The following is a 27438-nucleotide window of genomic DNA, read 5'->3' as shown; positions in this document are numbered from 1 at the left end:
GCATCTGGACTCTGATGTGAGGAACACAGCCCTCATGCAGGGCCAGGCTGAGAGGTATCATAAAATATTCTCCAGGAGGGTTTATTGGTCACTGGGACAGGTTAGGAATGAAGCAGGGATCTGGGCATCAGCTCCTCATCCTGGCTGGTGCCCTCTGCTCCACGCTGGGGTCAGCTCAGACCCAAGTTTTGTGGAGTTGAGATAAATTTGTGGTGATTCTCAACCACTGATGAGATGGAATCACTGCTGGGCAAGTCAGGTTTTCACTTCTTGTGTCCCCACGAGGCTCTGGGGAGATGAACACCCACACACAGAGGCTGCAAAACCCACTCCTGGGCTTTTAAATGAACACTTCTAAATAAATCAGGTCTGAAAGTGATTCTCTGAAGCCCCGTTGATGCCAAAAGCAACTGCAAAAATGACAGTGGCAGCAGTTTGTTGGGTAGGAGTCAAGGAGGTGGGACCCCAAAATCAGTTGATTCCCTCACCACCCCTCAGCCAGGCTGGGCATCTCCAATCCTCTCACTCAGCTCAAAGACAAGTGACAAAAGAGAGGCAGCCAAGGTGACAGGATCCATCTGTGTTAAGTGAACACGGGTGAGGTTTGGATGGAGAAGCACAGGGAGGTGACACACAGGACACAGACTCCACACAACCCCGTGGCTGATGGTGAGGGCATCCTGCCAGAAGAGGTGGAGATGGTGGGGATGAAAAGCTTTGGGGCCAGATACTTTCCACCTCATGCTGCTACTTCTCCCCCTTCTCCCACGCCAGAGTGAAGGCTCATCCCAGATCAATGCTGGGAAAGAAAAGTAGGAGAGGAATTCCAAGGAGGTCCCTGGCTGGCATAGTGCCAAATGGTGACGTGGTGCTTGGCTTTGGCAAGGACAGGGTTGATACTGCTTTGAGGAGCCATCAGGGGTGATCTTGGAGTTTCAAGGTGGCCCAAGCTGCTGGAATCCCATCCCAGAGAGGAGATGACCTTGAAGAGCTTTCACATGACAGTGGTGAAGTCAAGAAGACCGAGAGCCTCCTCTGTGGTAACACCAGTAAGGAGCTGAACATGAGTCCTCCCGGGGCAGCCCAAGGGCTGGAGCAAATACCCCCTCCAGGAAAAGGAAATAAAATTACCAAACACCCCTCACCACTGCCAGAACAAAGGTTTGTGCAAAGCTGTGCCACATCCAAGCACCTGAAATGCTGGAATTTGGGGTTCCCAAAGGAGAAAAGGCCCCTTCGTACCTCACCAGGCACAGAGGATTTGCTCCAGCTCAGCAGCAAGAAGCTCTGGCTTGGGGTGAGAGTGGGTTAGGAAGGTTTAATATTAACCTCTAGCAAAAACAATGAGTCCAGCCACTCTGCTGAGACCAGAGCAACCCAGTGAGAGACAAAACAAAGCATGAATTAATTGGGGCAAGTCCCACTTTAGGAAAGTGCTTGAAGAGGCTTCCACACCTCATGGTTGCAGCAGTTAACAGGGAAACACCCACCCACCCCCCAGCCCCCAAGAAGCTGCTGGAGCTATACATTAGAGTTTGAAACAATTGCTTCCATCTGTGCATTTCCAGTTAAGTTTTTCCCCCACACCTTGGACCTCAGCACCCTCTTTGCCAGGCACTGATGTTCCATCTGCTCCCAACTGTGGTCAAGGTACCGGTTTCACCATGATTACTGGGGGAGGAAATGGAAGGATCACTGCGTGGTAGAAATCATCTGCTACAAGAGGAAAAAAAAAAAAAAAAAACAACAAAAAACCACATTTCCCAAGGTCCAGAAGGTCCAGAAGGAAGGTGGCTGGGTTTTGGTAAACAGTTGAGGCCAGAGGCCTATCGGAGATCCATCAGGACCACGTCTCTCTCGACTACTGACACATGATTGCAGGTCTGCAATAGAGGGGAAGAGAAAGAGGGCACAGGGAAGGGGTTATTCAGATGTTCCCACAACTCAGGTGAGTCTCCTGCACCTTGTGTCCTTCACTGAACAGCTCCCAGAGGAGAAACTGGTGCCCTGGTGCCACAGAGAGCCCCTGTTAGGACCCAAGCACAAACCTCTCTGTAAAATTCAATCCTTTGCTGCTGCCCTGACCTCTTGCTGCTCCAAAGTACTTCCCCAGCATGTACTACCAAGTCAAAAAAACTCTGAAACCTCAACTCTAGGAGGAGACAACCCCCTGCCAGGCTGAATCTCCTGGCCTGGATCACAACCCAGCACCTGGACATTGAGGTACAGCCAAGTGAAGAGACCAACTCATGGTCCTACAGCCCCCCCTCTACAGCCCCCCCCCCGCCTTACTGTAAAGAGAGGAGGTTCTTTGGGGTGGGGGTGGAATCCTTTCTGTCGGCAGGATGAGATCTCCTCCAGGCCATGCTCTGTCAGTTTGAAGAACCCTGTCCTAGAGCAAAGAAACAGAAGCTTAGGGTAGCTCAAGCCTCTGCAAACAGCAGGAGCTCCTTCTGGGGCTGAAGGAGCATGGTTGAGGTGGCTCATCTTGAGAGACATTGTGTCAGCTTGACATCTTATTGCCACATCTGGAAACTGCCAGAGGAGACAGCCCTGCAATACCTTCTGAAGGCGCTAGGCCTCCTGCCCAACCTTTAGGTTGCCCTAATTTTTTTGTCAGGCAGCAAAAACAAAGGAAAAAACCTTCCCTGTCCCACATCCATACTTACTCCTGGTATTTGGGAGAACACACAATGGCAATGGACTCTGGCAACATCATCTGGTAGGAGCAGTGTGTGTGCAGGTCAACACTGGAGAGGAAGGCTGTCTGTGTGGGGTGAGTCTGAAAGAGAGGTGGAGGTTACAGCAGGGTTGGAGAATGAGGCCAAGGAGAAGGTTGGGATGGAGACATAACTCCTCAGGTGACACAGAGGACATGCTTATACCTATAAGGTCATTGAGTACAAGCATTCACCCAACTCTGCCAAGGCCACCCCCACCCCATGTCCCTCAGCACCACATCCCCAGGGGTTTCTCTGAAACCCCTCCACGGATGATGGGGACTCCAGCCCTGCCCTGGGCAGCCTGGGCCACGCCCTGACAACCCTTTCCAGGGAGAAATTGTTTCCCAGCTCCAACCTAAACCTCCCCTGGCACAACTGGAGGCCAAAAGTTCCTCTTGGCCCATCCCTTGTTCCTTGGGAGCAGAGCCCGACCCCCCCTGGCTCCAACCTCCTCTCAGAGGGTTGCAGAGAGCCACAAGGTCTCCCCTCAGCCTCCTCTGCTCCAGGATCAGCACCCCCAGGGCCCTCAGCTGCTCCTCACAACTTCTCCAGACCCTTCTCCTTCTGCTCCACACCCTTCCCCAGCTCCCTTGCCCTTCTCTGGACATGCTCCAGCCCCTCAGTGTCTCTTTTCTGACCCAAAACTGACCCCAGGATTGGAGGTGCAGCCTCAGCAGTGCCCAGCACAGGGAAATGATCCCTGCCCTGCTCCTGGTGGCCACCCCAGTGCTGATCCCAGCCAGGATGCTGGCGGGCCACCTGGGCACATGCTGGTTTATACCCAGCTGCTCTGTGACACCTTTCCTACCATGCACTTTCCAGTCACTCTTCCTCAAGCCTGGAGCACTGCCTGTAGGGTGTGACCGCAGTGCAGGACCCCACAGTTGGCTTTGCTGAACCTCATACAATTGGCTGACATGGATCAGCCCATGGATCCAGCCTGTCCAGGTCCCTCTGCAGAGCCTTCCTAGCATCAGGCAGATCAACACACCCACCCAACTCAGTGTCACCAGCAAACTGACCAGGGATGCACTTGATCCCTTCATGCAGACCATCAGATTAAACAGAACTGTACCCAGCACTGAGCCCAGGAGAGCAGCACTGGTGAACAGCCAGTCCTAACACTTCAAGAGATCACCTTCCACCAAGACTGCCAAGGGCTGTATGATCACCAGCACCTTTCCCACCTCCATATTTCACAGCCTAACTCTTGCTGAAAGCTTTTTCTCCCTTTTCTGGTCAGGTTTTTGTTGCCAATACCAGCAGGAAGGTCAAAGGGATTCATGGGGGCTATGCCTGGATGCGCCAGGGCTGTCTCTGAAGGGTTAAACACCAAAAGCAGACACCCTGCACACATCAGGCAGACACACCAGGCATTTCTTTGTCAAAGCCCATGAGGCAGCTGCTGCTTTCGAGAGATTACTCAGCAGCACCAAACATTTTGCTTGGCACAGCTCCGGCTGCCAAAGGCTCCGTGGGGACAGGCAACAGGGCAGCACGGAAGCCAGCAGAGGAATCTGGAACTGGCACATCCTGCAGATGAAAAGCTGGGATGCTCCAGGGAGACATCACTCTGTGCTGACAGCGGGAGCTTGGGGTGCCCCAGCACTGCCTCTGGAGTCAGCTTTTAGATGGATGAAACATGAGCTTCATGCCCAGCATCCCACTCTTAAAAGCCTAGAGGTTTTATGAAGGGAAACTTCCCAAACTACACCCAGGCCTGGTATTTCCAGCAGCATGAGGAGTGACTGAGACTGGCTCAGAGGGGTGAAAGGCAGCCAGAGGATGCTGCCTGCTCTGTACCATCTCCTTCAATTACTTTGCCCCCTGAAAATTCTCCCCCCAAAGACAGGTCCTCTGAAAGTTCTCCCCTTAAAGATTGGTCCCCTGAAAGTTCTCACCCCTCAAAGTTCTCCCGCTCAAGACTGGTCACCTGAAAGTTCTCCCCCAAACATTGGTCCCCTCAAAGTTCTGCCCCCTCAAAGTTCTCCTCCAGAAGCTTGGTCACCTGAAAGTTTTGCCCCTGAAGATTTGTCCCCTCAAAGTTCTCCCTCTCCAAAATTCTCCTGCCTCAAAGTTCTCCCCCTGAAGACTGGTCCCCTCAAAGCACTCCCCCCCGAAATTGGTTCCTTCAATGTTCTCCCCATCCAAAGTTGTTCTCCCTATCCAAATTTGGTTCTTCCCCCTGAACCCCCTTCCCCCCAGCTGAACCCAAGGCTGGTTGGGAAACGAAAGAGGAGCCAGAGACTCACGTGGATCCATCCCAGTGTAACCAGGCTGTGCTGATCCTGGATGACAAAGAGCTCCTCCTCATTCTCTGTGTTGCAATAATCAGGGCCTCCATATTGCTTGGGAATGATGACGTGGGTGATGGTGAACTCATTCTGCATCTGGAAGGCAGCACAGGGAGGTTGGCACCCACCAAACCCCCCACCCCAGGCAGGGAACCCCGTGGCTGCCCACCAGCACAAAGGTGGTTTCCTAAGTGTTGGGAAAGCAGGAATTCTGGATTCATCACTCGGGGGCCCAGACAATGGAAGAGCAGCTCTGGAAAAGCCCAACAATGGGTCCACCATCCCTCTACAGGTCACAGAAATGAGAACTGCAAGTTACTGACAGAGGAGTGCCAGCGTTTTCTGAGTCTCTGCATGACCCACAGGTACGAACTTGGCCATTGCAAGTTCCACCTCAACCCAAGGAGGAACTTGTTGCCTTTGAGGGTGGCAGAGCACTGGGCCAGGCTGCCCAGAGAGGTGGTGGAGTCTCCATCTCTGGAGACATTCCCAACCCCCCTGGAGTCCCTCCTGTGCCACCTGCTCTGGGTGCCCCTGCCCTGGCAGGGGGCTTGGACTGGATGATCTCCAGAGGTTCCTTCCAACCCCTAACACTCTGGAACTCTGTGTTTCTTCCCATTCTTCAGGAAGCATTTAGATGTGGCACTTCAGGATATGGTTCAGTAGTTGTGGTAGTTGGATTACAATTGGACTTGATAATCTTGAGGGTTTTTTCCAACCTTAATGATGCTACAGTTCTATGATTGCCTTTTCCCTGCCATGCAGAGCACCCATCATTGCTCAGAGAGTCTTGGACACTCACTGAGGTGAATCTCTCCACTCATTAAAAGACAATGCTTAAAAATCAAAGAATCCCCAAGTGCCTGGCAGAAGGTTGCTACATCCAACAACTTCATTTTGGAGCAAACTTCTGCAAGCAAAACAACACCAAGTGGCTCAGGGGAGACAGGCTGGAGCTGCCAAGAGAAACCTGGGCATGGAAACTCTTTTGGAGGAGAATGAACCATCTCCATTTGGTGTTCATCTGGGTGAGGGTCCTAGTTCACAGCTGGGACACCTCAGTTCTGCTGGCACCAAAGGGACAAGTCACAGGAGCTCCCTGTCACCAGGAATGGGGGTGGCAAGTACATTCAAAGCTATTGCACCTCAAGAACTTTGATCTTGGGGGAAGAATTCTGGGGGGGAAGAACTTTGAGATCAATCTTCAGGGGGAGAATTTTGAGGGGGGAGAGCTTTGAGGGGACCAAAGTGGCCTCCCTGAGCCACTTCCAGGGTCTTCATTAGGATCATCCCCTTACCAGCTTTCCACAGAGGATCCCACATGTCTCCACACCCCGTACTGTGTTGGCATCAGCCAACTGGAGGAATTTCTGGCAGAGCTCCCTGGGGACAATGACCTGGCGAAGGGCATCCACACTGGCATCTGTGGGGAGAAGGGGAGCACAGTGAGACTCAGGGACACTGAGGAAATGGTCCCTCAGGTCAGGAGCTGAAGGGAGTAAGAGTGAAAAAAAAATTCAGGTTGGAAATAGGAACTGCTCCAATGTCTATCCCTGCAATGGCAGCCCCAGGTAAATGAAGTCACTTCCTACAGAACAGTCACCACCTCTTGCAAAACAGGGAAAGGTAGAAAGAGACCCTTAGCAGTGTGTCCAAAACCTAGTATATTTTGTTAACAAAAAATTAAATCACACAGGCTTACAAAATGTCATTTTAAGTAGAATGTGGCACTAGGCAAGAACCAGTCATTTGGAAATACCCAAATCACTCCTGTGGAATGGTGTTTGGCAGGAGGATAGTTAGTCAGAAGGAGAATGCAGTCAGAAGATGGTCAACTTAACCAGGAACTAAACCTCAGTTTCCAACAAATATTGAGACCTAGGAAAGCCAAATGGGCTGTAGAGTCTGGATCAGCAGAGAGACAGGGATGGAGAAGAATGCAGGGGGTGATTCCCAGGGAAGAGTCCTCCCAAACCCTTCAAACCTTTCCTGGACAAGAGGGAGAACATCCAGTGATCTGGAAGACCAAACCCTGAGAAGGGATGAAGCCATGATCAGAAATTCCCAGGAGCCTCCTGGACAAATCAGCTCCTCAGCTGTGTCTTGCTCAACCCCAGGGAGAGAGAAAGGGGCACCGGGAGGTACTAACTGTTTTCTGTGCTCCCCAAAGCACTGGGCTTCAAAGATCTGTCCACAACAGGAGGTTTGGATGAGCCAGTCCCTGCTGATGGGCTTGCAGGGTGAACAGGAGAGGTCTTTGGTGTTAAATTAGTCGGAGGGTTTTCCACGCCAGGGATGAGAGGTCCATCCAGAGATTCAGGACTGGGTTCTGGCTTTCCAAATTCCTGCACTATCCTCAGCCGTTCCTTCTCCAGCTCCTGCTGTCGAATCATCTTCTCAAAGGCCTGAAACTGCTCTTGCTCTGCCTGCTGCTGCTTCATCAAGGCTACCCGACTTCTCTCCTCTTCCAGCTGCTGCTGCAATGCCAAACTGCGGGCAAATTCCTCCTCCTCCTCCTTCTGCAAGGAGAAATATCCCAAGGGACATCAGCAGGCAAGGGGAATGCTAGCCCGAGGCAGAATACAAAGAGCTGCAGACCTTCAGCAATCCCAAACTGCTCTGAAAGGGGCTGCAGGAGGTGACCAGCAAATTGTGCTCCCTGCAAGGCAGCTTCAGCTTGCAGAACACAGATCTGCCCTTCCCTCAGGACAGCCAGTAGACCAGGGCAGGAAAACTGCTGCCTTACCCTCTCCTCTTCCACAGATATAAAATTCCAGGTTGGTTTTCATCTATCCCAGCTGTTAAGATCACACAGTTTTCTGCTTTGCCCACGGAACCCCAGATCTTTGCCCAGGCTGCCTGATGAGTTTCTAGATCCTAAGACCCAGACCCCATGATGGGAGGAAGAAAAATCACCAACCAAACTACAGCCCCAGGGCCACCAGGATGTCCAACCAAGAGATGCAGGGAGGCTACAGCAGATTCATTGCACAAGGGCAGCAGGACATGGTGTGGACAGCCCTGTGCTGCAGGTGACAAGGCTGGACCCTGCAAGCTGGGATGTCACATTTCCAAGCACCCAGGGAGCCCTGAGGACCTTCCCTCTTCCAAACTCTTTGTGACTGAGGGTCTCGTAGGGAGCATTGGCCTCCAGTCCCCTCTCACTCACCTTCTGCTCCTGGTACTTAGCATAGTCCTTGGAGTACCTCCTCAGCAGCTCTGCCTTCAGCTCTTCAGCTCGGGGAAAGGCAACTTCTTTCAGTTTCTGAGGGAAGACACATTTGGAAGCATGAGACAAGAAAAACAGGACAAGAAAAACAAGGGCTGAATAGATGCAAGAACCAACAGACATAGAGTACCTGCAGATCATGAACCACCTGCTTGTTCAGGAGGTAGGAAGCACCCAGCGGCTCCAGCACCACATGTGGACACAGAATCACAAAATGGGTTGGGTGGGAAGGGACCGTAAAGATCTCATTCAGTTCCAACCCCCTGCATGCGCAGGGACACCTCCCACCAGCCCAGGGTGCTCCAAGCCCCATCCAACCTGGAGCCTCCAACACTGCCAGGGATGGGGCAGCCACAGCTTCTGGGGGCAACCTGGGCCAGGGGCTCAGCACCCTCACACCGAAGAATTTCTTCCTCATGTCCAACCTCAATCTCCCCTCTTGCATATTGAAACCCTTCCCCCTCATTGCATCCCTCCAGGCCCTTGTCCCAAGTCCCTCCCCAGCTTTCCTGGAGCCCCTTCAGGCACTGGAAGGTGCTCTAAGGTCTCCTCTCAACCTTCTTTTCTCCAGGCTGAACACCCCCAACTCTCTCAGCCTGGCTCTAGGGCAGAGCAGCTCCAGCCCTGCCAACGTCTTTGTGGGCTTCCTTTGGACTTGATCCAACAGTTTTGTGTCCTTCCTGTGTTGGAGACTCCAGAACTGGACACAATTCTCCCAGTGGAGTCTCACAAGAGCAGAGAAGAGGGGGACAATCACCTCCCTTGACCTGCTGGCCACACTTCTTTTGATACAGCCCAGAACAGAGTTAGATTTCTGGGCTGCCAGCACACAGTAGTTGGCGTTGCCACACCCTGGAGCTGGGTGACAGAGTCAGAGGCCCTGAAAACACCAGGCAAGAGCTCAGGCAGCACTGTCTTTGCTCTCCTGGTCAGTGTGGAGCAGAGCAGTGGTAATTTCTCCAAAAATCCCTTGGCAAATTCTTTGAAGACCAGGACATGGAAAATCCAGGTGTTGAAAATGTGGGAGTTTAACAGGAAAGAAAGGAGGTCCTGGTGCTCAACAGAAAGTGAGGGGACAACCACATTTGAGAAGAACCCAAATCCAAACTCCCACGGGGCCAGGACTGCCCGGGCAAGCCAAGGCTTCTCAGTGTTTGTGTGCATCACTCAGTCTATGAAAATCCAAGGTCTGTGACCCCAGAATATTTCTGAGGGGCTGTTAAATGCTCAGCAATGCTCCCACTCACTTTGACTGTCTCCTTCTTCTCGGGAATGACAGCGGTTTTGTAATCCCGGTGCTGGGGCAGCTTCTCAATGAAGAGTCTGGAAACACAGGAGAGAAACTGCAGTTGGGAATCCAAGCAGAAACGGACAAGCACAGGACACTAAAGGGCATTTTAGAGGCACGGGTCACTCCCCTCCAGCACTGTCCCCTTGCTCTGCCACCTCCCTGGGGCCTGTGCTCCCTAAAATCAGGACGTCTGCCTTGCTGCAGGAAAACATTCATGGAACTCTGAGCTCTCTGTGGCACACAGGATTTCTTGGCCATTCCCAGGGGAAATTCCTCACATTTTTCTTCCATCCGGACTTTGGAGATGGTCCTCAGGGATAACACATTTGTTTTGAACAGAAATATTAATAAGCCAGGTCCAAAACCCCATGGACACTGGCAATGAGTCAGGAAGGTCCTTGGGCACCTGCCTACACCTCAGGGAGCATCCAAGGGGATTGCAGAGAAGCCCAAGGACTCTGCTGACTCAGTGCTTTCCCTGTCCTTCTCCACCAGGGGAGCAAACAGTTTGTGCAAGAGATGGGAAATTAACTCAGACCTTGAACACAGAAAATTCACAAGTAAGCTGAGAGGAAGTTCACAACATCCCTGCTGCATCCTGGCTGCTGCACCAGGAGCCTCCAGGCTCTGTGGCCCAAGCACCCCAGGAAGGTCAGGATGACATTTTGGGGTTGTTTCCATGCAGATTTCTGGGAGAGAAATCACAATTGAGCTCAACATCTTCCTGCTCCCACAACTACAACAGGTTCATCCTCAGCTGGGAGGTGTCTGTGCCCATGCAGAGGGGCTGGAACTGGGTCACTTCAAACCCAAACCATCCCATGATGACTCTGCAGTTCTCTAATAACTCCTGAAGGCAGCTCTCCATGGAAGGAGGCCCTCCACTGAAGAAAGGGGTTTTTCCATGGAAAGAAGGGATTTCTCCATGGGAAGAAAGGATTTCTCCATGCAGAGATACTCTCCAGCCCCTTCAGAGAGCAGCCTTGTCCCCAGCCACAAGGAATAAAGGTGGTGAGGCTCAGATTGTGCTCCTGGGAGCAGCACAAACAAACCAAGCCAAGCCCAGCAGGAAAAACTCCAGGGGAACAGTGAGAACACTCCTCATGCTGAGAAGCTTGTGTGTGTGAGCAAAAAATAAACCCAGATGCTTCAAAACCTCAGTCCTCTGGGACAGGAAAGGCTTTTTTGCACCCCCAAATGCTCCTGGTTGTCACGGAGCTCTTGGATGCTCAGGATACTCTTGGCAGAGCCTGTGGGATCAGCGTGACCACGTCACAGCCCTGAGCCACAGCTCCATCCCAAACACCCAGCGAGGTTCTGGCTGGTGGTTGTGAAGTAGGTCACTGTGTCGAGGAGACAAAACAAGGCTGTGATCATTGCCAACAGCTAGCAGATTAAAATGGAAGGGATTAATTAAGGAGGATTAAGAGCAGATGCCAGCCTGGAGAGGATGGAAAAGCCAACAGAGACAGCTGGGTTTCCACAAGTCAGGAAGCATGGGGGGGGGGAAACATGGGGAGCAGGATGAGGGGAGGACTCAGGCAGCCAAAGGAAACCTCAGGGGCAAGACCGGACAGCAGCAGAGCAGGGGGGGCAGGAAAGGTTCCTGTTTCCCATCACCAGCCATGCTGAGGCTTGGCAAGGCTGAAACCTTCTGCTCCCATCATTTTGGGTTTGTTCAAGCCTCTGCCTGCTCCCGAGTCCCCCCTGAGCAGCAGCTGTTTGGCACCCACCAGCCCCAGCCCCAGCTATTTTTAAGCACTGCTCCAGCACACGCGCCAAGCCGGCGGCTCCTGAGTCCCTCTGCAACACCCCCAGCAAAACCTTGGAGCCAATCCTAACAGCTCCCAGATGGATAGAGAAACCAGGAGCTCAAACACCACACAAAACATCTGTCTTCTTTCTGGTTTGGTGCTTTTTTTTTCTTTTTTTTTTTTCTTCCTTATTTGCCTCAAGGAAAATCAAACCTCAGCACATCTGATGGAGATCCAAGGAAAACACCTGCTTGGATCAAGCCCGAAGCAGCTGGTGGGGAAGACAAGCAAGGAGAGGTCCCACAAGGTGACAAGAAACACATGTGAGAAGTCCAGCCTGGTTATTCTTAAGATAAAACCATGCTGCCCTCCTGCCTCTAAGGAGAGCTGAGCAACCAGCTTCATTTCCACATGGAAAATGCAAGAGAGATCCTGGCACGGGTCGCCCAGGGAGGCTGTGGCTGCCCCCTCCTTGGAAGTGTTGAAAGTCAGGAGGTTGGATGGGGCATCAGGCAGCCTGGGCTGGTGGAAGATGGCCCTGCCCATGCACAGGGTTGGGACTGGGTGATCTTTAAGGTCCCTTCTAACCCAAACCGTTCTACAAGAAACACAGAATCCCAGAATGTCAGGTTGGAAGGGACCTCAAGCATCATCTGGTCCAACCCATCTGATGCTATTGTTTATGTGAGAAGTCCCAGCACCCTGTTGAGCTGAGACTTCAAACTTCCCGAAGTGGAGAATCCACCCCTTCCCCTGGGAGACAATTCCAGTGTCTGACTGTCCTCCGAGTGAAAAACTTTCCTCGTGTCCAATGGGAATTTCCCCAGGAACACCTTGTGCCCTTTGCCCCTTGTCCATGGGACTCCCTGTGAACAGGGAGTCCCCATCTGCTTTGTAGCCCCCCTTGAAGTGCTGAACATTGTCATGAGGTCTCCCCTGAGCCTTCTCTTCCCGAGGCTGAACAGACCCAGTTCTCTCAGCCTCTTACAACGAAAGAACAAACAAAAAAACCCACAACACACACGTGCACAAAAACCTGAGAAAAAAACCCACCCCAAACCAAATAAAAAAAAATCAAAAGTCCCATGCAGCCAAACAACCAACATGAGATGGAGCAGGAGGCTGGGGGGGAAGCAGGGAAGGGGCTGTCTGAGCAGGAATCTCAGTGTGGATCTCTTGAGGTGATGCTGTGTCTCATCAAGACTGTCTCAGAACCAACAGCTCTACAAACAGGGTGCCGGGCCAGAGATGTCACTGTGTCATTCAGGCCTTGAGAAGTGCTGGATGGGGAAATCAATCTAAATCCAGTTTCCTCTGGCCCACATACCACACAGAACCCCAGTGTTGGGTTGGAAGGAACCTCTGGAGATCATCCAGGGCAGGGGCACCCAGAGCAGGTGGCACAGGAGGGACTCCAGGGGGGTTGGGAATGTCTCCAGAGATGGAGACTCCACCACCTCTCTGGGCAGCCTGGCCCAGTGCTCTGCCACCCACAAAGGCAACAAGTTTCTCCTCAGGTTGAGGTGGAGCTGCCCAGGGTCCAGTTTGTGCCCGTGACCTCTTGTCCTGTCACTGGGCACCACTGACACCAGACTCTGCCCCCTCCTCCTGACACCCCCCTGAAGTGTTGGTAAGTGTTGATAAGATCCCCCTCAGGCTCTTCTTCTCCAGACCCAGCAGCCCCAAGTCCCTCAGACCCACACCTGGCTTTTGAGGACAATGTGCTCACTGCCAAGCTCAGAGCTTCTCCAGAGTGGAGCTCTCCCTTTCCCCAAGGCACATCCTGATGGGGAGAGCAGAGCAAACGCCAGAAGAAACTCCCAGTTATTCTTCCCTTCTGGCTCCCACCCTGGGGGAAGAACATCTACCAAACCTGATGTCAAACCCATCACTTGAGCTACAGCTCCCCATCTTGGTTTGAAGGAATGAGAGGGTGACAGGAAGTCGATCTGTTTGGACAACTCATCCCATTCACCATCAATAATCAGCACCCCTGGAGAAATCCCACTGCTGAGAGAAGGTTTTTTGCACCTTCCCAGCAGCCGGGGAATGGAAAGGCCACAAAAGCCACTGGAAGGAACCCAGCCCACCACCCACTGCTGCTGCAGTAGAAGAGCCAAGGTGCTTTGAGCTCATTTGTTTAGTTAAGTTTTCTCCTTCGAGCCCCAGCTACGTAACCCCCCTGAAAGCAGCCTGAGGGTTCTGACGCTCGTCCCACTTGCTACGATGCCCATAAAAGCTCAGGAAGTGCAAGGCAGGAAGAAAAGCTAATCCCAGAAAAATGTGTTGGGATTTAAAGGGCGGGGGGGGGGAAAATGCCCAAAGAGATGCCAACCACCTCCTGGAGAAGCGGGTGGCATGAGCAGAACAGAAGCCCCAGCGAAGTGACATTGGGTGAAAGGAAGGGACGGGCGTTTGGGCAGAAATCCTCCAGGAATGGGATGCTCGGTGCCTGTTGGGATTGTTTCTGAGGTTCAGAACCTCCCTTGACCTTCTGGCCGTGCTTTTCTTGTTGCACCCCAAGATGCCATTGGCCTTCTTGGCCACCAGGTCCCTTTGGTGGCTCAGAGACATCCTGGTGTCCATCCCAGCTCTTTTCCCACAGAGCTGCTCTCCAGCAGCTTATCCCCAACCTCTCCTGCTCTTCCCTGGGTGCAGGACCCTCCACTTGCCCCAGGTGAATTTCATGAGGTTTCTTTCCCTTTGTCCAACACTCCAGCCCTTCCAGAACATCTTGGAGAGCAGCACAACTCTCTGGTGTGTCACCCATCCCTCCATCAGTCCCTTCATTCAAGGTTATCGATGAAAATATTGAACAGGACTGGACCCTGAGCAGACCCTGGGGAACACCACTTGGTACGGATCTCCAAGGAGACTGTGCCACAAAAATCATAGAATGGTTTGGGTGGAAGGGACATTAAAGCTCCCCCAGTCCCACCCCCTGCATGAGCAGGGACACCTCCCACAGCCCAGGGTGCTCCAAGCCCCATCCAGCCTGGGGCCTCCAACACCTCCAGGGATGGGGCAGCCACAGCTTCTGGGGGCATCCCGGGCCTGGGGCTCAGCACCCTCACACCAAACAATTTCTTCCTAATGTCCAACCTCAATCTCCCCTAAATCTTCAAGTTTTAGCCCATTTCCCCTCCTCCTCTCCCTACCCCCCCCGTGTCCAAAGCCCTCCCCCAGCTCTCTTGTAGCCCCTTCAGATATTGGGAGGTTGCTCTGAGCTCACCTGGGAGCCTCCTCTTCTCCAGGCTGAACACCCCCAATCCCTCAGCCTGGCTTCCCAGGGAGCTGCTCAGCCCTCTGAGCATTTCAGTGGCTCCTCTGGACACCTTCCAGGAGCTCTGTGTCCTCCTTGTATTGGGGACTCCAGAACTGGGCCCAGCACTGCAGGGGGGGTCTCAGCAGAGCAGAGGGGGAAGAATTCTCTCTCTTGATCACTGTCTGTGCTGCTTTTGATGCAGCCCAGGACCTGGTTGGTTTCTGGGCTGCAGACACACACTGGTGCCTCATGTTGAGCTTCTGGTCCACCACCAGCCCCAAGTCCTTCTCCTCAGGTCTGCCCTCAACCCTTTCTCCTCCCATGCTCAGTTCCCTCAGCTGTTTCTCCACTTGTTCTCCAGGCCCCTCCTCAGCTTGCCAGCACTCCTCTGGACACCTTACAGTCCCTGTGTCCTCCTGGGAGTGCAGGGCCCAGAACTGAACACAGCACCCGAGGTGCAGCCTCAGCAGTGCCAACCAGAGGAGCACCATTACCTCCCTTCTGCTAGCCATGCTCTTCTCCATACAAATCAGGATGCTGGTGGCCTTCTTGGCCACCTGGGCACACTGCAGTCTCACATGGAGCTGCCTTCCCACCCCCACCCCCAGGTCCTTGGCTGCTGAAGGACTTCCCAGCACTTCTCCCCAAACCTGAAGTGCTGCCCGGGGTTGTTGTGACCAAAACTCAGGACCCTGCTGAGCCTTAAAGCACCCAAACCCCCTGAGCCCTGGGTCTGTGGCTGTGCCAGGGCTGCTCTTACGTGATGTATTTGTTGTAGAGGATGAAAGCATGCTCCAGGTTGCCCTCCTCTGAGTAGACGGTGGCCATGCGCAGGATCTCCACCCCTGAGCGGTAGTAGCGGCGCGGTGGGATCTCCTCGTTCACTTCCACAGCACTTCCCACCTGGATCAGCCTCCGGACTCTTTCCTCAGGGGGGAGGCTGAGCTGGGCCTGGCCAGGCATGGTTACACACATCAAAGCTGCCACGGGGCTGCTGGAGGCTGCGGGAGGGGAAGGGTATCAAAACCAAGCTCAGGAAGCGGTGACCCTCCCCGTCTCCTTGGGCCTGGGGGGAACTCATCCCCTCTCCTGAGGAAAAGGATCCAATTGCCTGGCCAAACCAGGTCCTGAGGTAGAAACCTGGGAGAAGCTCAGCTCTTTGTGGGCAGGGTGCTTGGGTATTTACCTCTGGGACGCAAAGGATGGCCACAAATTGCCTCCGAAAGTCCCAAATCGCAGCCCAGCCCTCAGGAACTGGTTTCACACCAGGGTTTGACCCCCCCAAACCCAACCACAAGCTCTGCTCCCTCCTCACTTCTCTCCCCACACCAAGAGATAGGGAATGTGGCCCAGGTGGTTTATTCAGGCTTGAGGGGGAGGGGGTTCCCACACAGCAGCCAAGAATAGGACAGAGCTGAGGATCCCCCTTCCAGCCACTGCTGCTGCTCAGGGACCCCAACAACCCACGAGCTCCATCCCAAGCTGCTCCTGCCTGGGCACAGTCCTAATCCTCTCCTGCACTGTGGAAGCCACTCCTCTCACCCCAGGAATGCACCTCGACCTGATCCAGGCATCTGTCTCCTCCTTGGCTCACACAAACCCCACAGCACCAGCTGAGGAAGCACTAAGAGTGCCTAAGGGGCAGTGAGCACAGAAACCTTCCACAAGGCTCCTCCCCTGCACCAAAACCACTTTTCCCCTAAAAAAAACCAAAACAACCAAAGCGGTGTCAGGATTAAACCCCCCATGAAATCACTGCTCTGAAGGCAGAGCACCTCTCCAAAGCCTTCAGGCTTTACCACAGCCCTGTCCCAGATGGGGGGAGGGTCCTGAGCTCAGATGAGCACTGCTTGAGGATCCCAAGTTGCCATTCTGGGGGTACCTTGGAGCAGAAGCGCCATTTTAAGGCCCAAATTTCTCAGCCTGCATCCTGGCAGAGCCTCTTCTCCTAGGCAAGGGCCATGGGGTTTGGCAGAGCCACAGCTCAGGGTGAGCTTCAGCGTCTCCTCCTCACTGGGGCTTCCACCTGAGCAAGGGGGCTCGGTTCTGTCCCCCTAAACCGGAGCTCCCAGTCACCTCCCCAAGCCCCCCCTTCCAAACTTCCACACTGCTTCCCTTCCAAGAGAGAAAAGACAACACACTCCCACCATGCACACCCCCACTGCCCCCAACCCTGAGCTCCCCAATTCCCACAGTGCCCCAAAAGAGAAAGCAGCTGCCCGAATCCATTCCCCTTCCCCAAGCTCCCAGCCCCCAGAACTACCGACTCCCCACAGCCATCGCCCCCCAAGAGAGGAAGAACCTCCTCAACCCCCCCCCAAACCAGAGCTTCTCCCGCCCCTTCCCTGCAAGGGAGAGCAGAGGAGCCCCTCAGGGCTGTCTGCCCCACCACCACCCTTTCCCTCTAAAAAAGTGCAGAATCCGCCAATGACGGCGCCCATGGGCTCCCAGCACCCCACACCAGGAACCCCAAACCCCCTCCTCAGGGGTACGTCAGCCCCGGGCCCCCGCGTGGAGCCCCACAAGGGGAACCCCGATACAAAACCCTCCGCCCTCAACCGCAGCCCCCCCCCAGAAGAGGACGGGAACCCCCCCGGGCCTCTCAGGCGGGGAGAAGCCCCCGGGCCCGGCCCTGACCTGCGGAGCCGCCACCTCCCCTCAGCGCTTCCGGGTTCTGCCCGCCGCCGGCCCGCCCCTTCCCCGACAGCCAGTCAGCAACGTCCGAAGCATCCGGGCACTCCGGAACTGCCTCCCGCTGCCTCTCCCACCGCCCGACGATGTGCATCGTGACGCCAGAGCCTTAAAGGGGCCGCTCCCTGGCAGGCGGCAAACCCAAAGCTCCCCTTTTCACCTCAAAACCCTCCCTTTTCACCTCAGAAACCCCCTTTTCACCTCAGAAACCTCCCTTTTCACCTCAGAAACCTCCCTTTTCACCTCAGAAACTTTTTAATCCCAAAACCTCCCTTTTCACCTCCAAACCTCCCTTTTCACCCCAAAACCTCCGTTCTCACCATGAGAATCTCACTTTTCACCCAAAAACTTCCTTTTTCACCCCAAAACCCTCCCTTGTGACCTCAAATCCCCCTTTTCACCCCTCAAAGGAGCCAGAGGCCCAGGCCCAGCACAACCCCACCCCCACTCAGTTCCTGCAGACCCAGCCAGAGGAAAAGAACCTCACCCCAACACCAAAATGAGGTGAAAAAAGAAAAAAAGAAACTAAAAAGTCCTAATTTCAGGCGTTCCGTGTCCTGTCTTGGAATCCCGGAGCAGCCCGGGTTTCCTTGGAGGTTCCCGGGAGCTCCTGAGGGTTCCCAGCTCCACATTTATTCCCTGCACCCCTTCACCTCCCAAGCACAAGGAGCTTAAATAAGTTGCGAGATTGGTAAAAGTACTGAGAGGGGGGAAAAAAGTCACACAAAAAAGAGAAATAAAAAGAAGAAAAACTCCCAAGTTAAAAAGCAGAAGCTGAGTTGAGGTGAGGAATCCAGCTGCTGGCAGAAGGTCCAGTCTGGCCCAGTCCAGCCCAGTCCCACCAGTCCAAGCAGCCAGACCCATCCTGGAGCTCCTCCATGATGACGTCATGGCTGTTGTCACCTCTGATGTCACTCATTGCATCACCAGAGGTTTCTTACGTCGCCGCCGCCGTTTCTTGGCCGCTTGCTCGGGGGGGCAGCGGGGTTGGGGGGAGCAGAGTCCATGGTGGAGGTCAGGGAGTTGGGGGGACACCCAAGAGTTCCTGGTGGCCAAACCCCGTGGCCACTGTGGCTCGGTGGCCCCGGCGGTGGCCGTAGCCTTGGGTTTGGTGGCCCTGGGCTGGGTGGCCCTGGGCTGGGTGGCCACCTCCGGGGGTTGTCCCTGTGCCTTGGAGCTTCGCTTCCGGTGCTTCTTGGTGCTGCCAAAGTTACTGGAAGGAAATTCAGGAATCAGCCCCGGGAGAAGTTCCAGACTTGGTCAGGGTTCTCCTGCCCAGGGCGGTTCTGCTTCACTGGGGCACCACAGGGTGAGGATCCCCAGGCCAAGAGGAAGGGGGGGATGGCCCTGGGGGTGTTCCAAGTGCTGACCATCAGGTGTCTGCTTCTGGGATGGGTTTGGAACTGCCAGAGGTCACCTCCCAACCCAGCTCCCAGGTCAGAACCATGGAATGGTTTGGGTTGGAAAAGCCCTGGGAGATCCTTCAGCCTAACCCATTCCCCACCACCCCATGTCCCTCAGCGCCACATCCCCAGGGGTTTCTCTGAAACCCCTCCATGGATGATGGGGACTCCAGCCCTGCCCTGGGCAGCCTGGGCCACGCCCTGACAACCCTTTCCAGGGAGAAATTGTTTCCCAGCTCCAACCTAAACCTCCCCTGGCACAACTGGAGGCCAAAAGTTCCTCTTGGCCCATCCCTTGTTCCTTGGGAGCAGAGCCCGACCCCCCCTGGCTCCAACCTCCTCTCAGAGGGTTGCAGAGAGCCACAAGGTCTCCCCTCAGCCTCCTCTGCTCCAGGATCAACACCCCCAGGGCCCTCAGCTGCTCCTCACAACTTCTCCAGACCCTTCTCCTTCTGCTTCACACGCTTCCCCAGCTCCCTTGCCCTTCTCTGGACACCCCCAGCCCCTCAGTGTCTCTTTTCTGACCCAAAACCGACCCCAAGATTGGAGGTGCAGCCTCAGCAGTGCCCAGCACAGGGAAAAGATCCCTGCCCTGCTCCTGGTGGCCACCCCAGTGCTGATCCCAGCCAGGATGCTGGCGGGCCTTCTTGGCCACCTGGGCACACCCTGGCTCATATCCAGTTGACCAACACCTCCAGGTCCTTTCCTTCCAGAAATCTCTCCACTTTCCAGAGGCAAGGAGCAGAGCACGTACCTGGGCATGGCCAAGGGGGGTTGCTCCAGGGGTTTCTGTGGGGGACATTTCACCATCTGCTTTCTCGTGCCTGGGGCAGTGCTGGTGTTTCCTCTGAAGGGGCCCAAATCCCAGCTCTGGAGCTTGCAGTTCCTTACAAATCAATTCTCTGTGTCAGCTCTGCCCATCCCAACAGCTCATTTACCCTTCAAAAACCCAACTCCCCCCCGAAAAAAAAATCACGGGCAGGAGGTGTGTGAAAAGCTTGACACCCAGTCTTGCCAACCACTTGCCTTTCTCCTCACCCACTGGCCCATTCTGCCCACTTCCTAGCCAGGTTTCAGGGCTGCTGCCTGACAGCCCCCCCAGGGTTCAGCCCCCCCCTCACACACTCACTTTTTCACAGATCTCTTCCGAAGGTCCTGGATGTAGTTGGGTCTCTCTATTGGATGCCCTCGAGCTCTGTTGAACACTAGAGAGAGAGGGGGCTGAGTCACAAGGACATCTTGCATGAGTCCATGGAGGACTTCAACCCTCCCCAAGGATTTTAATTCCTTTTTATAAAAAAACATCTTTTAACCAACACTTCAACACTCAAGGTGATTCCACTCAGTGTGATTCCTTCCCACAGTGGCTCACAACATGGCAGACACAAAGCAGAGAAGTACTCAGCACCCTCAGGTCCACTCCACAGTTGGACCATGAACTTCATTCCTTCTTTCCAGTTCCCCCAGGGACCCCCCCCAGGACCTCCTCTCCTTCAGTTCCCACTCCACATGACAGGAACTCCTGTCATGGAGGGAGGAGGGAGGAGGGAGGAGGGAGGAGGGAGGAGGGAGGAGGGAGGAGGGAGGAGGGAGGAGGGAGGAGGGAGGAGGGAGGAGGGAGGAGGGAGGAGGGAGGAGGGAGGAGGGAGGAGGGAGGAGGGAGGAGGGAGGAGGCAGGAGGGAGGAGGCAGGAGGGAGGAGGCAGGAGGGAGGAGGCAGGAGGCAGGAGGCAGGAGGCAGGAGGCAGGAGGCAGGAGGCAGGAGGCAGGAGGCAGGAGGCAGGAGGCAGGAGGCAGGAGGCAGGAGGCAGGAGGCAGGAGGCAGGAGGCAGGAGGCAGGAGGCAGGAGGCAGGAGGCAGGAGGCAGGAGGCAGGAGGCAGGAGGCAGGAGGCAGGAGGCAGGAGGCAGGAGGCAGGAGGCAGGAGGCAGGAGGCAGGAGGCAGGAGGCAGGAGGCAGGAGGCAGGAGGCAGGAGGCAGGAGGCAGGAGGCAGGAGGCAGGAGGCAGGAGGCAGGAGGCAGGAGGCAGGAGGCAGGAGGCAGGAGGCAGGAGGAGCTTCCCATACATACACTCAATTGCTGTGTTTGGCTCCATCCCTTCAACGTCGATCAGGTACCTGAGGAGAGGAGGGAGAAAGCTCTGATTGCACAGGTACAGAAACACTGACAGGTTCACTGAGGAATCAGAAAGAAAAGAGTAACTGGGGATTCTATGAGAGTTTCTGTTTACATGCAGAATGGAATGTCAGCACTGGGTCTGCTGATACAGGGGTAAAAAGTGTCCCCTCACATTGAAGCTGGGGAAGGGTGAGGACAGCATTGATTGTCCCTGTGCTGGGCACTACTGAGGCTGCACCTCCAATCCTGGGCTCAGTTTTGGGTCAGAAAAGAGACACTGAGGGGCTGGGGGTGTCCAGAGAAGGGCAAGGGAGCTGGGGAAGGGTGTGGAGCAGAAGGAGAAGGGTCTGGAGAAATTGTGAGGAGCAGCTGAGGGCCCTGGGGGTGCTGATCCTGGAGCAGAGGAGGCTGAGGGGAGACCTTGTGGCTCTCTGCAACCCTCTGAGAGGAGGTTGGAGCCAGGGGGGGTCGGGCTCTGCTCCCAAGGAACAAGGGATGGGCCAAGAGGAACTTTTGGCCTCAAGTTGTGCCAGGGGAGGTTTGGGTTGGAGCTGGGAAACAATTTCTCCCTGGAAAGGGTTGTCACGGCGTGGCCCAGGCTGCCCAGGGCAGGGCTGGAGTCCCCATCATCCATGGAGGGGTTTCAGAGAAACCCCTGGGGATGTGGTGCTGAGGGACATGGGGTGGTGGGGAATGGGCAGTGCTGGGTTGGACTGGAAGATCTCCCAGGGCTTTTCCAACCAAGACCAAACCATGATCCTAACCACCACCTCGAGTTCTAAGTCCTTGAAAGTTTGGGATGATGTAGGTCACCTGACCCTTGATTTACCAGCACAATCCTGTTCCCTCCTGGAGCAACAAGAGGGAACCCACCTGAGCCGAGGGCCACTCACCTACACACCAGGTAGCCAGTTCTGTTCAAGCCATGGGTACAGTGAACTCCAATCAGCTTATCTGCAACAGACAATTCCCACTTTACATTGGATATATTCATTTTTAATAGTATTTCGCCCAAATCACCCTGTTTGTGTCCACCCCCCAGCAGCACCACCTCTGTCAGAAAGCAACAAGGACCCCACAACACCCCCGTGGTTTGGACTAATGAGTCCCACCCCATCCCCCTCATTAGGTTTGTTTAATTTACAGAGAGATTTGGGCAGACTGGGCTAATGGCAACACCAGGAGCTGCAACAACAACCCCAGCAATTCCTCCAGGCCTGGGGAAGTGTGGCTGGAAAGCTGTCAGGCAGAGAAGGACCTGGGGGTTCTGATTGCCAAGTGGCTGGAGATGAGCCAGGGTGTGCCTGGGTGGCTGAGAAGCCAATGGCATCCTGGCTTGTACCAGACACAGGGTGGCCAGCAGAAGTCCCCCGTGTCCAGGTTTGGGCACCTCAGTAGAAGAAAGCTCAAGGTGAGTGCAGAGAAGGGCAACAAAGCTGCTGAAGGGCCTGGAGAATAAATCTTGTGAAGGACAAATGAAGGAGCTGGGGCTGTTTGGTTGGAGGAAGAGGAGGCTGAGGAAAGGACATTGTGGAGAGAAATTGTCCCTGAAAGGACACTGTGGAGAGACTGGTGCAGGCCTCTTCTCACAGGTAATGAGCAATAGAACAGGAAGGAATGGCTCCAAGCTGCACCGGGGAGGTTTAGACTGAACAGGAGGAACAAATTGTTCCCAGCAAGAGTGGTCAGAGACTGGAATGGGCTGCCCAGGGTGGAATCCCCATCCCCGGATGTGTTTAAAGGTCATTTAGACGTGGTGTTGGCTGGGGGATATGGTTTAGGGGAGAACTTTGTAGAGCAGGGATGATGGTTGGACTCAATGATCCCAAGGGTCTCTTCCAACCTGAAGGACTCTGTGAAAATCCTTCACAGAAGACCTCACCTGCAGGGCTACACAGTTCACTGCAGGGAAAATTTATTTCTAAGCTCCAGGAAAAGCCACTCCACCTTCCCTGAGCACCAGCGTGCTCCTTGTCCTGCTGCCACCACAGGATGAAGACTGACAGCTGTTTAAGGACTGTGTTAATTATCAACTTGGTAAGAGAGGGTCCTGCCTTCTAACTTTAGGACATTTTCCACCACAGAGTTTGAGCTACAAACTTTTTTTAACGGATCACCTCAGTTATAAGCCCTTGAAATTAACTGCAGCAAAAACATTGCATTGAAGAAGTTATTTGTACACCTCAAGATGCTGTTCAACCCCTAACCGATCATGGATTCACCCCAGATGGTGGATAGGCAAAGCACAGCTGAGGGGAATAAATGATTTCTCAGGGAATATGGCTTTCTGGTAGAATAAAATCAGCATTTCTGAAAAGAAATCCTGCATTCTGGAATCACAGAATCATTATCAGAGTTGGAAGGGACCTCCAGAGATCATCTGGGAGCCTGGAGGAAGCACTTAATCTCTAAAAACCACCATGAAAATGCTGTAAAACTACAATAAATGTTTTATCCCTTGTTCTTTCAGAAGCAACTAAATACTGGTTAAAGCCCACCAAAAATTATTTCAGCAGCCACAACCTTGAAAGCTCCCTAGCTACAGCTGCCTACTTTGCATTTACTGCTTGATAATAATTACTAAACAATTAAGTATTTAAGAAAGAAAAGGTTTTTTAAATGAACATTTAAGGATTATTTCCCTAAATCTGTGGATAGCACGGTCTCATGTGTACAGTTACAGAGGTGTGTGCAGTTTTCTCTTCTGTGCCAATATCCAAGCACAAATATATCCCAGCCCAAGTAATTTTTGAAAGATATCCAAAGATAATCTTTGCAAAGTGTCCTAGAGCCACAAACTTCAAGTCCCAGCCCAATTTTTTCTTTCTTTCCTGTCCCCTGTGTCATTCAAGTCATTGTGTGCCACTAAGGAGCTGGATTCTCAACTGCCATTTAACCTGAACTGGGAGCCAAAGGACCCAAGAGGCAGGATGAATCCCTTTGCCACAACAAACCCATCTATCACCTCAGCACTCACAGAACCAGGGGTTGGAAGGGACCTCTGGAGATGATGGAGTCCATTTCCCCAGGATCACCCAGGAACACATCCAGGGGGGGTTGGAAAGTCTCCAGAGGAGACTGCACAGCCTCTCTGGGCAGCCTGGCCCAGGGCTCCCTCACCCTCACTCTCCAGAAGTTTCTCCTCATGTTGAGATGGAACTTCCCATCTTCCAGCTCCAACCCATTCTTCCCTGTCCTGAGCACCCCTGAACAGAGATTGTCCCCTTCCTCCTGCCCCCCACCCCTCAGATATTGATGGACATTCACAGATCCCCTCTCAGCCTTCTCTTCTCCAGACTGAGCAGCCCCAGGGGAGCAGAACCTCCCTGGATCTGCTGGACACACTTTTCCTGATGCCCCCAGGATACACTGCTGACCCCTGGAAAACTGACTGCACCAGGACTCCAAGGGCTTTCTCCATGGAGCTGCTCTCCAGCACGATGTCCCCTCATCTCTCCTGCTGCTTGGGGTTATTCCAGCCCAGGTGCAGGATTAAACACCTGTCCTTATTGAACTTCCTGAGGTTACCTCTGCCCAGCTCTCCAGCCAGATCTCACTGGAGAGCAGCCCAAGTCTGAGCTGAGCACCTAAAGGCTGAGCAGCTCCCTGGGAAGCCAGGCTGAGGGATTGGGGGTGTTCAGCCTGGAAAAGAGGAGGCTCCCAAGTGAGCTCAGAGCAACCTCCCAATATCTGAAGGGGCTACAAGAAAGCTGGGGGAGGGCTTTGGGGTGTAGGGAGAGGAGGAGGGGAAATGAGTTAAAACTTGAAGATTTAGAGGAGATTGAGGTTGGACATTAGGAAGAAATTGTTTGGTGTGAGGGTGCTGAGCCCCAGGCCCAGGATGCCCCCAGAAGTTGTGGCTGCCCAGGCTGCATGGGGCCTGGAGCCCCCTGGGCTGTGGGAGAGGTCCCTGCCCAAGCAGGAGGTTGGAACTGGATGAGCTTTGAGGTGCTTCCAACCCAACCCATTCTGTGATTATAATTCTAGAATATTAACCAAAACTGGACCCATCCTGCTCCCTGGAGATCACCCTTGGCCTCCAAACACCAGGAAAAGGAATTCCTGCTGTCCACCACAGCCTCCCAGTCCACAGCCCCCATCCCACCAGAGCTCCCTCAGGGAAACCCACACCCACCATTGTCTTTGTTGTCTCTCAGAAACTTATTGACGACACATTTGAACTGAAAAAAAGTTTGACTGCTGGGGATTTCATGGCCCATTGTGAAGATCTTGGAGTAGCAGAGAGTGTCTGGGAGCTCCTACAAGAAAGGAAGTCAAGAATTTGCACAAAACCCACATGGATTTGCAGCAATTAAAGCACCAGACACCGTAAGAAGCAGCCAAGCTTTTCAATTAAGCCCAAAAGAGCAGCCCCAGAGTTTTAGACAAGAAAACCTCTTTCATCCCCTTAGCCCCCCTTTTTATTATTCCCATGACATAACAGGAGCAGCCTGGTGGCATTTTTCTCTCTCCTGCCTTTGGTCTTTCCACTATGGGGAACACAAAGCATAGGCAGAACCTGGAACCCCTTTCCAAGCCATTAGCTACACATGTCATCCCACAGGTCAAAGCTCTTCACTCAGGAGAGCCAAAAAAAAAACCCCAGCTGTGAGGTATCCCAAATCATGTGCTGGTTGGTACACAGAGGATCTGCACCACGGGGGCTGAGGACCCCACCCTGAGGCATCTCCCCTTTGCCAGAGGTTTGAGGGTATCACACTCCTTAAATTCATCTTCTTGGAGGAAAAATCTTCCAGTTGGACTCTGGGGGCTCTCCTGGGGCTCTGTTTTCCCAGCAGGACTGACCTCTGGTCCATAGTACCGAGTGGTGTAGGTGAGGTCAATGACCAGCCCCAGCTCTTCCTTCTGCTCTCTGATTTTCTTTATCAGATCACGAGGTGAAAACCTCTCCTCAGGGTGAAGGTTCTTTTCAAAACTCTGAGGGGAAACAAACATTGCAGTGCAGACTTTGAGTAGGGGTGTGTTATGAATGCTAGGAAGAGGTTCATTTTCCAGAACCTCCTGAAAATGACCACTGCAGAGGGAAAGAAGCAGGCAAAGAACAAAGGCAGACACAGAGGTTACGTTGAACCAACCCAGACTGCACTCAGGGACTGCTCAGCTGAGGGTTTCCAGGAGTGGCAAATACTGCAGTGAGAGGAACACCCAGAAATCAGAGGCTTTCTTTGCTAAAAGCTACAAAAGAAGCTTTCAGCTATGAGCACACTGCTCCCTGCCACCACCTCCCCAGCCACCCCAGGCATAACCCACAGCATTAGCTTTAGGCACAGCTGCTGCACTCAAAGCACCCCAGAGCAGAGCTCTGCCCCCCAGTACCCAGAGTAGGAACCCCCCAGGCAGGGTTGGGACCCCAACCCCAACCCCCCTCCCAACCTCTGCTGCCAAAACTCATCTCTGACACGGGGTTTATCGAGCAGCACGGCCTCTGAGCACCCAACAGAGTACCCATCCTGCCCGCACAGCACCAGCACCCACGGGTGCAGTCGGAGCTGCCATCACCCCCGGCTCCCCGGGCGCTCCGCTCCTCCCTCCTCCGGTCACCTCCCACTTCCCAACCACCACACAGCAAACCTCCCCCCTGGGAGCTTCCCCCGGGAATTCACTCAGGAATTCTTCGCAAAGCGACAAATTCCCGCAGCCCCTTCCCGCCCCGGGCTGCCGGCGGGCACTTTACCTTCTTCAGGGGGACCTTGAAGGCGATGAAGCGGGTGCCCGGCAGCCTTCTGCCCAGCGGGACGTAGTCGGTCCACCTAAACCCAGCAGCACAGAACCGTCAAAGCGCTGACCCGGGGCCCCTCACGCTCTCTCCTCCCCCGCCCCCGAGCAAAACCCCCGGGCCCCTCGGACTTTCGGCTCCGCTTCCCCGGGTCCGGTTAAAGGGCCCGGGCCCGGCAGCGCTGGGGGTGTCAGGGCCCCACCGGGCCCCGCGGGCAGCTCCCGGGAGGCCGGAGGGCCCGGCAGGAACCGCGGAGGTGCGGGAGGAAGCGGCGGGGTCAGGGAACTCACCGCTCCGGGATGCGGCAGCCTTTGCCCACCATGATGGCGTCGGTGGCGGCAACTCCCGTACCAATGACGTCACTTCCGCCGCCGCGCCCGTCTGTAACAACGCACTGAGACCACGCCCCCAACTTGAGACCACGCCCCATAGAATAGACCGCGCCCCTATAGGGAAGGCCACGCCCTCATCGACCGTGTCCGAGGTCGTGGCGCCCCCTAGCGGCAAGGAAGGGGCACAACAGCTCCGGAACCCGCAGCGCCGTCACCGCCCCGTGCTACGTCACCACTCAGTGCCTACGTCACATCCCAGTTCTTGCGTCACCATCGCAGTGCTCGTGTCACCAGCAGCACCATCTCTGTCACACCATCACTCCCCCAGTACCAGTTCCAGCATCACCTTTCCAGTAACAGAATCACCTTCCCAGTACCGGCACCAGCATCACTGTCCCGGTACCAGCACCCTGCTTCACCCCAGTATCACCATCCCTGTTCCCGCAGCACTGCCCCAGTTCAAGTATCACCATTCCAGTACCAGTAACAGCAGCACTGCCTCAGTGCTGGTACCAGTAGATACTGGTACCAGTACCAGTATCACCACCCCAGTACCAGCAGCACTGTCCTCGTTCCAGTATCACCACCCCAATACCAGCATCA

At 54.4% G+C, this 27438-nt stretch overlaps 2 protein-coding genes across 5 annotated transcripts; both read right to left on the bottom strand.

Annotated features, from left to right (window-relative positions):
- Positions 1-55: 55 nt before the first annotated feature.
- Positions 56-17879, bottom strand: STAMBP (STAM binding protein). 4 transcript variants are annotated; one of them, XM_071729297.1, is made up of 10 exons: positions 17735-17879; positions 15317-15557; positions 9494-9569; positions 8187-8282; positions 7167-7536; positions 6316-6440; positions 4976-5113; positions 2670-2782; positions 2293-2392; positions 56-1883 (listed from the first exon to the last, which is right to left on the bottom strand). In XM_071729297.1, exons 1-10 carry the CDS (start codon positions 17877-17879, stop codon positions 1827-1829), a joined length of 1461 nt encoding a protein of 486 aa, XP_071585398.1. In that variant the 3' UTR covers positions 56-1826. The 4 variants fall into 4 exon arrangements, with proteins under 4 accessions (XP_071585398.1, XP_071585400.1, XP_071585399.1 ...); XM_071729299.1 differs by lacking the exon at positions 17735-17879 and adding an exon at positions 16439-16649; XM_071729298.1 differs by lacking the exon at positions 17735-17879 and having other exon boundaries at positions 4976-5071.
- Positions 17784-26948, bottom strand: LOC139788928 (RNA/RNP complex-1-interacting phosphatase-like). The gene is made up of 9 exons (XM_071729302.1): positions 26794-26948; positions 26462-26537; positions 25573-25704; positions 24902-25025; positions 21660-21720; positions 20719-20765; positions 19780-19855; positions 19405-19536; positions 17784-18460 (listed from the first exon to the last, which is right to left on the bottom strand). Exons 1-9 carry the CDS (start codon positions 26931-26933, stop codon positions 18163-18165), a joined length of 1086 nt encoding a protein of 361 aa, XP_071585403.1. The 5' UTR covers positions 26934-26948; the 3' UTR covers positions 17784-18162.
- Positions 26949-27438: the final 490 nt, after the last annotated feature.

The sequence above is a fragment of the Heliangelus exortis genome, chromosome 30, assembly GCF_036169615.1.
Source record: "Heliangelus exortis chromosome 30, bHelExo1.hap1, whole genome shotgun sequence".
NCBI classification, from domain to species: domain Eukaryota; kingdom Metazoa; phylum Chordata; class Aves; order Apodiformes; family Trochilidae; genus Heliangelus; species Heliangelus exortis.
The sequence above is the reverse complement of the archived record's forward strand: the minus strand, read 5'-3'. Positions and strand labels throughout refer to the sequence as shown.

What these genes read in the sequence shown, in the direction of transcription:
- STAMBP (XM_071729297.1), bottom strand. Translation starts at nt 17,879, where the DNA reads ATGTGGAGCTGGGAACCCTCAGGAGCTCCCGGGAACCTCCAAGGAAAC. An exon ending in TTTGGGGAGCACAGAAAACA is followed by an intron (nt 6,441 to 7,166) that starts GTTAGTACCTCC and finishes TTCTCCCCACAG; the next exon opens with ATGCCAGTGTGGATGCCCTT. An exon ending in TGTTCTCCCAAATACCAGGA is followed by an intron (nt 2,393 to 2,669) that starts GTAAGTATGGAT and finishes TCTTTGCTCTAG; the next exon opens with GACAGGGTTCTTCAAACTGA.
- LOC139788928 (XM_071729302.1), bottom strand. Translation starts at nt 26,933, where the DNA reads ATGGGGCGTGGTCTCAAGTTGGGGGCGTGGTCTCAGTGCGTTGTTACA. An exon ending in GAGAGACAACAAAGACAATG is followed by an intron (nt 21,721 to 24,901) that starts GTGGGTGTGGGT and finishes TGTCTGTTGCAG; the next exon opens with ATAAGCTGATTGGAGTTCAC. An exon ending in GCCAAACACAGCAATTGAGT is followed by an intron (nt 19,856 to 20,718) that starts GTATGTATGGGA and finishes CTCTCTCTCTAG; the next exon opens with TGTTCAACAGAGCTCGAGGG.